General features: G+C 48.0%; 4 protein-coding genes across 4 annotated transcripts; 1 reads left to right on the top strand and 3 right to left on the bottom strand.

Moving 5' to 3' along the window:
- Window positions 1–1,065: 1,065 nt before the first annotated feature.
- On the bottom strand, window positions 1,066–2,013 carry DEU56DRAFT_870706 (glycolipid transfer protein domain-containing protein; the record flags this gene model as incomplete). The annotated part of the gene is made up of 7 exons (XM_041355650.1): window positions 1,066–1,233; window positions 1,292–1,404; window positions 1,458–1,480; window positions 1,539–1,657; window positions 1,746–1,774; window positions 1,836–1,920; window positions 1,975–2,013. 7 exons carry the CDS (start codon window positions 2,011–2,013, stop codon window positions 1,066–1,068), a joined length of 576 nt encoding a protein of 191 aa, XP_041209926.1.
- An 821-nt stretch (window positions 2,014–2,834) lies between these two features.
- Window positions 2,835–3,254, bottom strand: DEU56DRAFT_697695 (uncharacterized protein; the record flags this gene model as incomplete). Its single annotated transcript, XM_041347264.1, has 1 exon — window positions 2,835–3,254. A coding segment is annotated over one exon (420 nt), but the record flags the coding sequence as incomplete, so codon positions are not given.
- A 1,685-nt stretch (window positions 3,255–4,939) lies between these two features.
- On the top strand, window positions 4,940–8,624 carry DEU56DRAFT_266045 (fungal-specific transcription factor domain-containing protein). The gene is made up of 15 exons (XM_041345365.1): window positions 4,940–5,143; window positions 5,217–5,262; window positions 5,324–5,354; window positions 5,414–5,441; window positions 5,496–5,793; window positions 5,845–5,856; window positions 5,913–6,512; window positions 6,564–6,573; window positions 6,633–6,724; window positions 6,778–6,886; window positions 6,939–7,190; window positions 7,247–7,452; window positions 7,503–7,634; window positions 7,691–8,533; window positions 8,589–8,624. The coding sequence occupies exons 1-14, from the start codon at window positions 5,001–5,003 to the stop codon at window positions 8,462–8,464; spliced, it is 2,733 nt and encodes a 910-aa protein (XP_041209924.1). The 5' UTR covers window positions 4,940–5,000; the 3' UTR covers window positions 8,465–8,533; window positions 8,589–8,624.
- A 572-nt stretch (window positions 8,625–9,196) lies between these two features.
- DEU56DRAFT_754804 (uncharacterized protein) lies at window positions 9,197–10,122 on the bottom strand (the record flags this gene model as incomplete). Its single annotated transcript, XM_041349853.1, is given in 6 exon segments — window positions 9,197–9,408; window positions 9,466–9,524; window positions 9,623–9,743; window positions 9,787–9,934; window positions 10,005–10,061; window positions 10,081–10,122. 6 exon segments carry the CDS (start codon window positions 10,120–10,122, stop codon window positions 9,197–9,199), a joined length of 639 nt encoding a protein of 212 aa, XP_041209923.1.
- Between the last annotated feature and the right edge of the window lie 2,227 nt (window positions 10,123–12,349).

Raw genomic sequence — 12,349 nt, 5'->3', positions numbered from 1 at the left:
AGGCCTCGCCCCCGTGTGCATTCCTCATTATCACCACCTTTTCTCACCTGTACAACAAGCTTGTCCCACATTCATCCATCATAGCATTATTTCGTACCTTGGTCATTGCGTTGTCTCTTTGGTTTACTCGGCGATCTCCAATCTCATCGCATCCGGCGGCATGTACGGCAACTGCGGCATTGTTGAACCTTGCTCAGTTTGGGAAATCCACCGAACCCATGTGGACATCGTCTATTCAAATGTTTGTTTTTCCAGTTTCCCGTGTGAAGAAATCTTATATGTTCAGGTATAACTGCGTGTTCGGAACCCAACCGCCACGTAGTATTCACATCTATCGCCGCTCAACACATGTATCCATATGGTAAGTTTTTTCGGCCTCCTGAACCAATTACCGAGAGGGTTGGCTTGTTATTCTTTGCAAACCTGCCTTCCAACCCACGACCACTTCCCCGCAGATCTCAAATACAGCACAACACAAAGTTGCCGTCGGTTGATTTCCGAAACGACCTCTTTCCTTTTTTGATTATCCACTTGTACGTACAATCTGGCCAACTAGGTGTCGATCACGATACCGTGCTTGATTGAGGCACGAAGACTCCCCCTTTAGGGTCTTGTTGGCGCTTGTGTGCTATATTTTGGGCACAAGATATTCTAGCCGCCCCTGTTCCAACATGGACGGTGACATTACTTGTGTGGTCTTCCCTGGTCTTCCCAATGACCCCCTGAACCTTCAATGGATCATTCCATAAAAGATATGATAACTGGTACTGAAACCTTGTATACAGTTCGTCAATATCGGCATCAGTGACAGTCGAGAACGGGGAGCGTATCGAGGACAACTTCGTTTCCGCGGACTCTTCATTCGATTAAGTAACAAATACACTTCGAGAGACTACACCCCAACAAGGCGCTTAGATTCTCTGTTAGGTACTTATAGGGGGCCTCATCTGACCCGGCGGCGTCCTGTCCTTCTTAATTATCAAACTTGGAGCTAAGCTCCCAGCGCTAAAGTGGCAAGGTTATTCTTCGATATCAATGAAGATTCTCCAAGGAATTACCATCTCATCATATCCTTCCATATCCTTCTACCTCGATGAACCCCTTGAGGCGCTTCACAATTACATCAAGTCCGGACAGCCATTTTGCTAGCTCCGCGTCTAATTTTTCCGTGGGCGCACCTTGCGATATACGAGTATAGAAGTCACGGCGATACGGCGCAGCCCGAACAGCAACCTGAAAGTGCCCAAAACCATCATGAGCCACATGCACAGGGAAGCAGGCAGTGACGTACGGCGGCAAGAGACCGTACGAAAAACGTATGATGGTGTTTCAACACTTCGTCGTATGAACGCTTGAAGCACACGTGGAGCTCTATCGAAGGCTCATTCTGCATGTGCTGAAGAGCTAATTCCTCCGTTAGTAGCCTTCTTTGACTATACAAACGGCGATAGAATGACCTCTACATAGGAATGTCAGACCACTAGAGAAAGTGACGGTACTGATTAGTGATACCCTTGATATTAAAGGGTCGAACATACCGGGTCAGGCGTATCAAACAGCCGGTCCCATGTCGGTCCTGTAATGATATTTCGCTTCTGACGAGATTCTCAAGGGTGGAGCAACTCGAAGAATCCGCCTGGTATCGAGCCCGTACACCCTATAGAAAAATAATGAGGGTTGGTATAGGGCTGAATAGAACAGAAAAGAAGACTTTCCCCTATATTCCCCTTTATATCACTCTGAACAAAGCCGAATACACCTGAGCCAAGCAAATCTAGAGCGACAGCGCATTTGAAGGGAAAACTGATTTCCGAACGTAATTTATAATATCGTACCGAACAATTGAACGAGCCCTTCAGAGGCTTCGAGAAAGACCGAGGTTTCCACACCATTAAGGGTGATGGGAACGTCTGCAAATGACTAGTATGCGAGTGTCAGTGCTACGAAATGCGGTAAGGTGAGTGATAATGATACTTTGACGGTCTCAAAGTATGGTCGAGAAGACTCGGACATGTTGCTGGTTAAGGAGAAGGTTCTACGTTACCTGGGGGGTTTAGTGCCGAATACTTGTGCAATGAAGCCTCGAGGCACCGCGTGTTTACAGCATAATGAAATTTGGCAAAGGTCAACGTGTAAGTATATGTAAATATTATTTTTCCACGTGTCTAGTAATCTTATCCTGCAATTGCGCAAAACACCATGTCTTTAAAACGAAAGCCACGTATTTGTGGGACCATATGTTTGGGAGCTTCATGATGTCGGTTTCCAGGACGCAAGTTAACAAAGGGACCTATTGACATTGAGGCGGCATGGCATGCGGACGTTCGGTACCAGTAAGTACACTGGTTGATAAGTACGGTATGCTCAAAATTGTGGCCATTAATGCTCACTCACTGTAATTAGGATCCAACGTCGCCCAACATCTTCTCCATGATTTCCTTCGTAGTGGTGTACCGGTACGCCCATGTCCCTTCTCCCCTTTTCCACCGGTCGTTATAGAACTTCATGTTCAATGCTAGAGCTGGTGGTGAACAACAGCGCTTGCTCCCATTCAGGACCGACTTACTGCTGAAAGGAATATGATCCCGATCTCCCACTTTCAAATCTTCCCTGTCCAACAGTTCCATTTGTCCCGAGACCTTGTACTCAACAAAGTTCGCCGCTCGCGAAATGCCGTCAGCTCGGGGATCATCTATCTCAAACGAGCTAGTGCCTGTCGGGCGCCGTTCTCGATTCGACCGACAAAAACCTCCACTTCTGGCGAGTTTAACTTTCTGTTTTAAAAACAATTGAGTTAGTTGGTTACTCGTTTTATTAGGAGAAAATTAACTCGCCTCTATTTTTTGGATACCTGGACATTTGTTTCTGTGCTTTGTCCATAATCCGGGATAGTACCTCGAGCGCTTGTCGAGGCTGATATCCTTTTTGCACCCGCGACACCTCACGGATATGGGTCGTACATTGTAGGTGTACCCGTCGTCCTCGAGCTCTTGTTTCCGCTGGCCCTCGTTTCTTCTTTGCTTGCTACAGCCCACGATGTGACAGCCGTCAGTGACACCCATGTTCTCGGTAGAGTCATGTGGAGGACTCGGTGCGTTTCGTGTGTCATGGGTTTCAGAAGGAGGATGGGATGGTGCAAGCCCATGAAAGTTGAGCCGGGATGGACAGGTGGCCCAGTGCTCATTGACAAGACGGTTGACCGTGGGCCAATCGGCGTGAGCGCCATACTCAATAACCGCTGGACACCTCCCGCACTTTTGCGTGTAGGTGTGGTTCGCAGCCGTTTGGGTTTTGGTGGCTGGCTGAGTGGCGGCGCGGACCATGTCTGTCTAGTGCACGGCGGCTGAGGGACTCGTTTCTTGATTTTTGCATTTTTTTTTGTACTCGGAAACAATACCCTTTCAGACGTTGGCGCAGTGACCCGATGTATACGCCTGCCTCGGAGTTGCGTTGTTCACCCTTCACCCACCAAACCACCGGTTCTCGAATACACGTGGTATTCCAAGGCGGGCAAATCACTCTGATGAAATTCATTCCCAGCAGGCTAATGTGCTCTCTAAGGCTCTTGTCACTCTTCTAGATGTTGATGCACTCCAAGGTTTTCCGAGCTGCAGGGTACATCTCTACAAAATCTTCTCGTTGTGAGAGTAAACCTTGTCTGAAATGATCGTTCCAGAAAAACATATCAGCACAGAAGTCAAGATAGGCCATGGATATCCACTCTGCTCGCTACGAGGGCGCTCTTCAATTTCGCCATATGTATGTCTGGAAACTTCTCCATCAACACAGCCGCCACAATAAACGAGACTGCGCTGCGATTGCGTCCCCTGTGTTCTTAGTTCCATTCTGTACGTAACTGGGGTCTTTCTTTCTTTTTTTTTTTTTTTCGTTCTTCACGTTGACAGGAAATTACCGAAATTTCCCGGTGTGTTGTCTAGAATGCGTGGCCTGGGTCGTGGTTCATTCGGCAGACTGATGATGGGCCGGAGAGCCTGTGTTCTTATGACGTCAAAAACTCCACTCTATGAAAGCTGTGGCTACAGTATTCGGATCTTTTTCTGGTGGGTGGTGGGCTATCATAGGCTTCTACCGAAGAATTCACGCGGCGTTGGATATAAAATGTAGGACCATCAGAAAATGAGCGATCGAGGAGTAAGTTGCCTAAGCTCAAGTCGTCAGTACGAGCACTTTGTTACTTCAGTATGGATGAAATGTTTAACTAAGCGGTCATGACCAGTCGTGACATTGTCAAGAATCATTTTCAATCTGTCCTTCCCACAGCAAGTGTGGTAAGTGGTACCATATGGTTTGTATACAGTGCGAACGTCATCACAGGGTGCAGGAAAAAATTCAATTCAAAGAGCATGGCCGTCGGGAACGGACGTGTTACGAAGTATTCAGTCGGGAGCCGGCATAATACAAGTATAGCTGTTACAACCATCAACACATGATCCCGAGGGTTTGAAGCTGTCTGAGTCTGGAGAGTAACCATTTGAGGAGGGATACCCTGGAGCCAAGAGTCGCCACTTACACGTACTGGACGCCAATGTACGTAGTGTAATAGAAATAACTGACGCTCGTAGGAACAGCAGAAATGGATGCCCAGATCCCCGGTAAAAGTTCCTGCGCCCAGCCAGGGACAGGAAGGCAATACTCTTATGCATGTGAGCCGCTGACTGTGAAAGCAGGAGACGGTTGAGCTGGGGATCGTTTCAGATAAGGATCATTGTGGAACTGATGGATGTTCGTCGTTGGGATTGAGGTCTAGGTGGTCAAGTCACCGTCAGTGATGATAAAGACTTTTGTTATCCTGGAATTACTGTTTTTCAGTGGGTTGGCAACTGCCAACGGCACAGCCAAAATGATTGCTTTCTCACCAAACTTGATCACGGCATAGCTCCTGACTAATAGTAAAGTATTTGTCTCAAAGTTCCCATCCCACCCAGAAAATACATTTGATTCCGCGAAACCAGTTTCACTTTTCTCCCAGCTTTATCCACATGCCGCCGGACACAACGAAAGGCAAGTTAAAGCGCAAGTCCAGTCGCAGGGAGGGAGAAGACTTCCGTTTCGACGGTGGCCACGCGCGCGAGATCGAGCAGAAAAGGAATAATGGGCAGATCTCTTGCGCCGAGTGTAGGAGGTGCGACCTTCGCACAACTCTTATGGAAGTTTCTTTCGGTCAATTCTGACATGAAGCGTGTGTGTGTCTGTAGGCTCAAGATAAAGTGTGACAAGCAGATTCCATGCCAGTCGTGTCAGGCGAGTGCGCCACGCCACTTGCCGTCAACGTTGAAACTTAACAGCATTCCATCCTATTTAGAGACGAGGTTGTGCTGCTTTATGTCCCAATGGTAAGCGCTTTTCTATCTCACGTCTATTCTTGCTAACCATGTGCTTGTCTCGTTCACAGGCAGCTTGGCTACTGGTCAGGGAACTCGGTATGCGCTACCAAACCCCCGCTAGCTGTCATTGTCTTAATTCTTTTCACAAAGCTTTGTTCTGGCGGCAACGGAGCATCTTCACCGCCAAATAGCCAATATGAGTGGTCGTATTCGGCAATTAGAAGACGCGCTTGGACTCCTCCAGTCACAGCATTCAACAGAACCCCACCCCCTCCTTCGCGACGACCTTCGTGGCGCGGATCAAAAGGATGAATATAACTCCATTGCTCAGCCTGGAGATAACGCTGCGGGACCGTCGAATCCTCCAGAGATTCTAGATGCATTTGGAACACTTTCCATCACTGATCACGGCATATCGCGCTTTTTCGGCCCCACAGGCGGATCTGAGGTCAGTATCCTTCTTACTTGGTGAAAGACATGTATTCATTCCGTTTCACAGTGTTTATTGATGGTGCGCATTTTGCTTTTGGTGTAGCCGAGCTTACGCAAACTTTTTTTTTTCATTAGTCGGATAAAATCGCACAAAATGAGTATACGGATGCCTCTAGTCCTGATTCTGGAAGGGATTCAATGAGCCCCGGGTTGCCACAAGAATTTCGGATGTTTTCGCAGGCCTTCCCTTTCACCCCTATGGGCCCAGTAGCAGCTGTTCAAGAGCTGATAGAAAGCCATCTGCCATCTTGGGATCGGGCCAAATACCTCGCTCAGACTTATCTCGAGCAAGCTGCCTGGCTGTTCCGCAGCGTGTCTCAAGAACAAGTTATGGATGAGTTACTTCCGATATATTACTCAAATAACGCTGCGACCCCGCCGGAAGAACCCAAAGGAGCTCACGATCTTGGTCTTCTTTTGCTTGTTTTTGCTGTCGGAGCTCTCGTGGATCTTGCACAGGAAGCGTCCAACCCGGAGGCTGAGCACTACCATCAACTTGCCCGTGCTGCCATCTGTTTGCAGCCAGTCTTGGAAAAGCCCTCCTTGATTACTATTCAGGCACTTCATTTGTTGAGTATCTACAACGCTATGAGCGGCAATGAACTCGCCGCCAAAGAGACCAGCATGGAGACGACATGGTCATTGCTTATCCTGGCCGCGCATCTTTCCCAAACTGTGCGTAATCTTTCCATTCATGTATTTCTCTCCTGATCAAAGGTCGTCTAGATTGGTCTTCGTATGTTTGTCCATGTCTGTCAAGGAACCGTTTAATCTCACTCGGCTTCCGCGCTGTAGATCGGGATAGTGCAAAGTGGGGTCTTCCTGCCAAAGTCGTACAAAGGCGGCGCATTCTCTTTTGGGATCTCTTTGTTGCTGATGCATGGAATGTAAGTGCACTCTTCTCTTCCATATGATGGTTTCATTGACATTTCTGATGTAGAGCTTAAACACCGGACGCCCGCCGAGTTTCTCCTTGCCTTACGTGGACTGCCGTTTCCCTGAGGCAGCTTCGGCCGGAAACGATGGAGATTCTGACCATCACGCAGAATGTGAGTCTGCAAGTTGATCGTTTGTCTTTACCAACTAGATCTTTTGGTGCAGTTGCGTTATGGGGTATCAAGTATGCGGCTGAGTGTGTCGCTGAAGTTGCTACGCGCACATTGACGGCTGAAGCGCCGAGTTATGCGGTTATCATGGAAATCGATCGCAAAGTTCGCGAGTTTCCGATCCCTGATCCTGCCGCTCTAATTGCCTCTTCGGCGTCCGGTACCTCGCCACCTCCAATTACTGAGGAACCATTGAGCCATTCGGAGTCAATGGGCCGTCTTTTGATGTCTCACTCTCGGGAAACCCGTAAGCAAACCCGCTTTCGTACCCTGGCTGGCCATCGTGGCTAATCTGTTTCCCAGTACTACTTTACATTCACCGCAGTTTCTTTGCGCAGGCTATCATCGAGAACTCTGTGAATCCGTTAAAGAGTGCTTATGCACCATCATTCCTGGCTGCTTACCGGGCGTCTCAGACGATACTGAGAACCATCCAGCAAGCGTTTCAGGAATATCCTAGTCTATGTTCTCGCTTTTGGACTGTATGGACTTTCGCATTTTCTGCTGCTGTAAGCATTTTGTTTGGTCTCGACGAAGATTACAGCTGATAGCCAGATAGATCGTCTTTGGGACAATTGTCACCCGAGGTCCACAATCTCCACTGGCGTCTAATGCTATGAAGGAACTGGATGACGCCTGCCGTCTTTTCTCAAAAGCAGCTGCACATAGCAGACGTGCTGCTCAAGCTCTGGTCAGTGTTCGTTGTTATCACGCTTCGTACACTATGTGATGGAGACCATACCGCAGCCAATCCTTACGAAACTGAGCGAAAAGGCCCACGCAGCCCTTGCTGCTGCTCTGAACGAACGGCCATCACAACAGCTTGGGCAGCAATGGAGCGTAAAAGTGGAGCAAGACGACGATGAACTCGAAATCTTTGCTGGAAGAACTAGATTCGTTTCAACGAAGCGAGCTTCAGGACTGCCTGTAGACTATCCGGAGGCATCTGCATCTGCGTCGTCTTCTTCTAATAGCAACACATATCTAGTAGCAGGTTCCACCGAGCAACAAACCGCGCAATTATATCACCCGGAGCCTACGGCTGACTGGGTTCATTCGGCTTCGAACCGTGGTAGTCGTTATGATATGCATCATTCGGACAATTCCGGTACACCTAGTGCAAGCACTAGCGTTCCGACCCAGCTATGGCGACAGCCCCAGAGTTCTGATTATGCATATGCTCCCCAGCATCATGTATCTCATTCAGCTGCACCACATGCGCACCCTGCGCACCATGCCTCCACGCCTGTTGCAGGTTCATCTACCTATCACTGGAACCCACCGAGTGAAACCTCTCAGCAATATGGTCAGCCTCCGCTTGCAGCTCCTCACCCCCAGTCGCACGCTTTCCAGTACAACTCGCCTTCTACGGCCCCATACCATGGTCAACAATCTCGGCCGATACCTTCGGAGCTCGCTGGACTCGGCCTGGTATCACAAGATTCAAGACTTGATGAGCGGTGGACGTCCTTTATGCGGGATTCTGGTTATTTCGATGGTGTTGGGTACAGAACGCAGTGAAACGAAGCGCGGATGACTTTCGTTTTTCGTTTTTCTATTCCTATGTTGTTATACATAAAGCCTTTTGTAGTGATTTTTTCTTGTTTATTCTATAACCGTCACTTCTTACCATCTTGATTTCTAGACGAGACGATCTCAGAGGCGCTGCTAATGCAACTGCGGATGTTTTTTTAACAATCTTATATCCATACAGAAAGGCATCGATATTCAACATATACATAGCTTAGTTCATCGGTATATAGCAGTAGTTCCCTGATATACTTTTCATGTATACATACACCTCATTTTTTGGTGCCTTGTTGATGGCATCGTGTATCCACCATCATGATGATATTTCACGTTTTTGCAGCCCTGCTTGTTCGAATTCGAAGTGCATGCATGCAGCTGACATGTACCATTGCTGCCAGGGCGCATGAAATTATATACAGAGTTTGTGATGGAGGCACCACGGTAGCAGTACTAATATATAACATAACAACACGCGTGGTCTTGACCGTCTTGTGCCTTTTGCATTTTGCAAGGCCACTCTCCCGGAATTCGGTTAAACGTTCCTTTTCGCCCCCCATCTCGCCCCGGCCAGGGCCATCACGATGAAAATCACCTACTACTATGATTGACCGGAATGTGCCGTTGCATATCGATGGGCGTAGTTGTATTTGTTGGTTGCTATGTGCTATCATCTATGAGCACAACCCAGGTTGAAGGTTCTTTGTCTTGTCCTCACCTCGGTTTCTACGTGTCCTCGGTATTCGTTTTGGTTACCCCCAACACGAGGACAGACAAAGACTGGAGACTAGCTTTCGAAGTTTCCGTCATGACTCGTGGCAGTGATCGCGGGGATTCATTCGCTCTTGGACTCGGAGCGCTCCGACGATCACGATCACTCGACCGCGCGCGCCGCGCGAACCCTTTGGGCCTTTGATGCACATTGATCATATCTAAATCTACGATGAGTCTCTCATCCATCATCAATACAGCTCCCGAGTACTCCGGGAACTTACAACGGTAGATATGTTGCACTGTTGCATTAATCTCGCAACTATCATCCACCTTCACAGTACTATGGGGGGCCCACATTACGAATGTTGAGATCGCCATATATCGAATTACAATCTTTCATCCACTTGCTTCAGCTATGTATGTCCCGATCTCTCTTACGAAACGTTAACGGTTTGCGTAGCATTATACCACACATAGCCTGAAGGCCATTGGAGCCAGCCACGCTTGTTAAACTTCAATCCTTCCGAATCGCTTGTGAATCCATAAGCCGATTTCTTAACTATTACATGGTCTCTCACTCCCAATTTACGCGTGCTATGTACCACTGTGACCTTGAGCTTTTTTTGGCACGGTCACGTTCGAATCACCCCCTGCAGAGCTTGATTTTGGGCGCTGGAATGATGTCACAGTGGGAACTGGGGTCATGATATTAGCTGCGTAGCCAAGCATGTCTCTCTTCGCAGCTCCAACCTAAATTAGCGACTTATTCTTCGTCAATATCCTCTAGATATCCACCAAGTGATCTATCGGCATCACTGACATGCAACACAGGCGACGTGATCTCGAAAGATCTTATCTCCTCCAGCAATCGCTCATTCTGATACCGGTTAACATACCGGACAAGTGAGAGTCAGCATTGAACACCCACCCTTGCACATATTAAGCGCTGTATGTGGGCCTCCACGGCGTACGTGTACGCGCAATTGGTGCGGTTTGTTTTGCTGGGTCGGAGTAAAGGTTTTTGAAGCGCCCGAATATCGAGACGTGCGTCAAGGACTTGGAAGTGTATATCTCTCATGGTCTGTGAGGTCTGCAAAAGCTGCTACGGATGAAGAGGCTCTTGCGGAGCTGTTTACTCGGTACACTAACAGGTGAGTCAACGTGTTGCCAGAGTTTTGTTTGTCTCGCCTTTCAATCTCAAATATGCTGTGTCTGACTTGAAACGGGAAATCATCAAGCCCCAAGTCCGCGACGATACCATCCACCCCTTGCTGAAGGTGAAACATTCATGTTTCTTCACAATCTGCTAGTGTTAAAGAAGGTTGATCCCTAGATTCTCCGTGTCAAATCCCTGCGCATAGATGCTGAAACGTCAGATTCAAATCTTGTTATGGAATGCTATCGGACAGAGGATTCTACTGCTGGTTTTAAGACCCGGTCTAGTTCGTGGTACTCTGTATTCGCTATTGGGAAACTGGCTGGTATTAAAGAAGCTTGATCCTGCCGGTGGAACACCTGTACCAACGCCGTAAACACCGACATATAGGAGCGACTCGCCATCTATTACCCCAACGATCTATACTGTTTCTCGTACAATATTGACGATGACTACGGCCGGTGAGCCAAACAAAATAGACTCGGAATTGCAAAGCAAAGCCGACAGTTCTTGTTCTTTCTCAGTTATTGAATTAGCTCGCTTTAGAGAAATGTGGCCCCTATAATGCTCATCATAAGGAGAACTGGATTTGCCTTGCATCGTCATCAACATACAGCCGCACATGCAATATCGCGTTAAACTGTACATGGAGTACGAACTCACTTCTATCGGTGACTGTAGATGATGGGGAATGCATCGATATCTCGCGAGCGGATCAACGCTCCGCGGTCGTACTTCTCATCATACTGTTGAGACAAATCAGCTCGCCAAGTTAACGACTGTACAGGGCACACACACCACGGCCATCTTAGCTTGGCCGCTCCGAACGAGGCTGACTTGCAATATTCTCCTTTGTCTCGTCAGTCTCAGGGAAATGGTGCAGACGTCATTCTAGGAAATGGGACCAGTTTCATGAACTACATCGTCGTACAATTATTACTGGGCGGTAACGGCTTGAGATCTGGGACCTACTGGCTCTGTATCCGCTCTGCCACGCAACAAGGTCATTTACTGCTAATACTGCCCAAAGTTCACACTACAAATCCTTCTCAAACCTTGTAAATGCCCGCGATCAATAGCAGGCTGCTGGCGAGTGTTTCCTTTGAAGCTTGATTGACTTTTAAACTGTGTTAATTAGTTGGGATGCATACACGTGAGATGTTCCCTTCACTGAACCTGGACTTAAATCCATATGCTTCCAGCGGAACAGTCGTCGTATCTACAGAAGACGTGGCAGTCTTAGTTTACCCATAGTGAGTACCGAGCACCGCGAACTAGACTGGGTCTTAAAACCAGCGGTAGACTCCTCTGCTCTGTCCAGTAGCATTCTATCACAAGATTTGAACCTGACGTTTCAGCATCTATACGCGTTGGGCTTTGACACGGAGGACCATCGTGTCACCATCAAATTAGTTCGTGACATTGGTCGTGAATATTATCGTCACTCTGAAAACATAAGTTCACTGGGAGTCTGGGAATTTGCATAGGAAAGTACAGGTATCATCTGACCGTATGATGATATCGGGCCTAGGGAAAGTACCACCAACACGAAATGCCCTGCAATGCCCTCAGTATTACAAGGCGAGAAAGCAGCAAAAACCGACGACTCGATGAACCCATGAGACAAATGCCACCAACGGCAAGGTCAGGAAATAGGCCAATAGCATTAGCGTAACTCTAAAGGCGTACCAGAAGGCGTATGAATTGTGCTAGAACATAGCCCAGCGCTCAAACTGAAAGGAAGACGACGAGAAGCGCAGCGTATCCCTTTTGGTAGCATTCTACGTGCATCATGCAGAGGTGTTCGCTTCCTGCCAGTGCCCGGTAGGGTTCAAGGAAGACATCGTAACCCCGCCGTATAATGTTACAGAGATGATTTGTGAAGGAGGCGAACCACTCAATTGATGAATTTGATCAAGCTAAAAGACTGTCAGACAAAGACTTGCCGACATTGTCATATGCCCATAGGTGGGCATGAAGGGGGTAACTGGATCACCCGGATGAGTTCG

This window comes from Suillus clintonianus (assembly GCF_016758775.1).
Source record: "Suillus clintonianus strain FC179 chromosome Unknown DEU56scaffold_24, whole genome shotgun sequence".
NCBI lineage: Eukaryota > Fungi > Basidiomycota > Agaricomycetes > Boletales > Suillaceae > Suillus > Suillus clintonianus.
The sequence above is the reverse complement of the archived record's forward strand: the minus strand, read 5'-3'. Positions and strand labels throughout refer to the sequence as shown.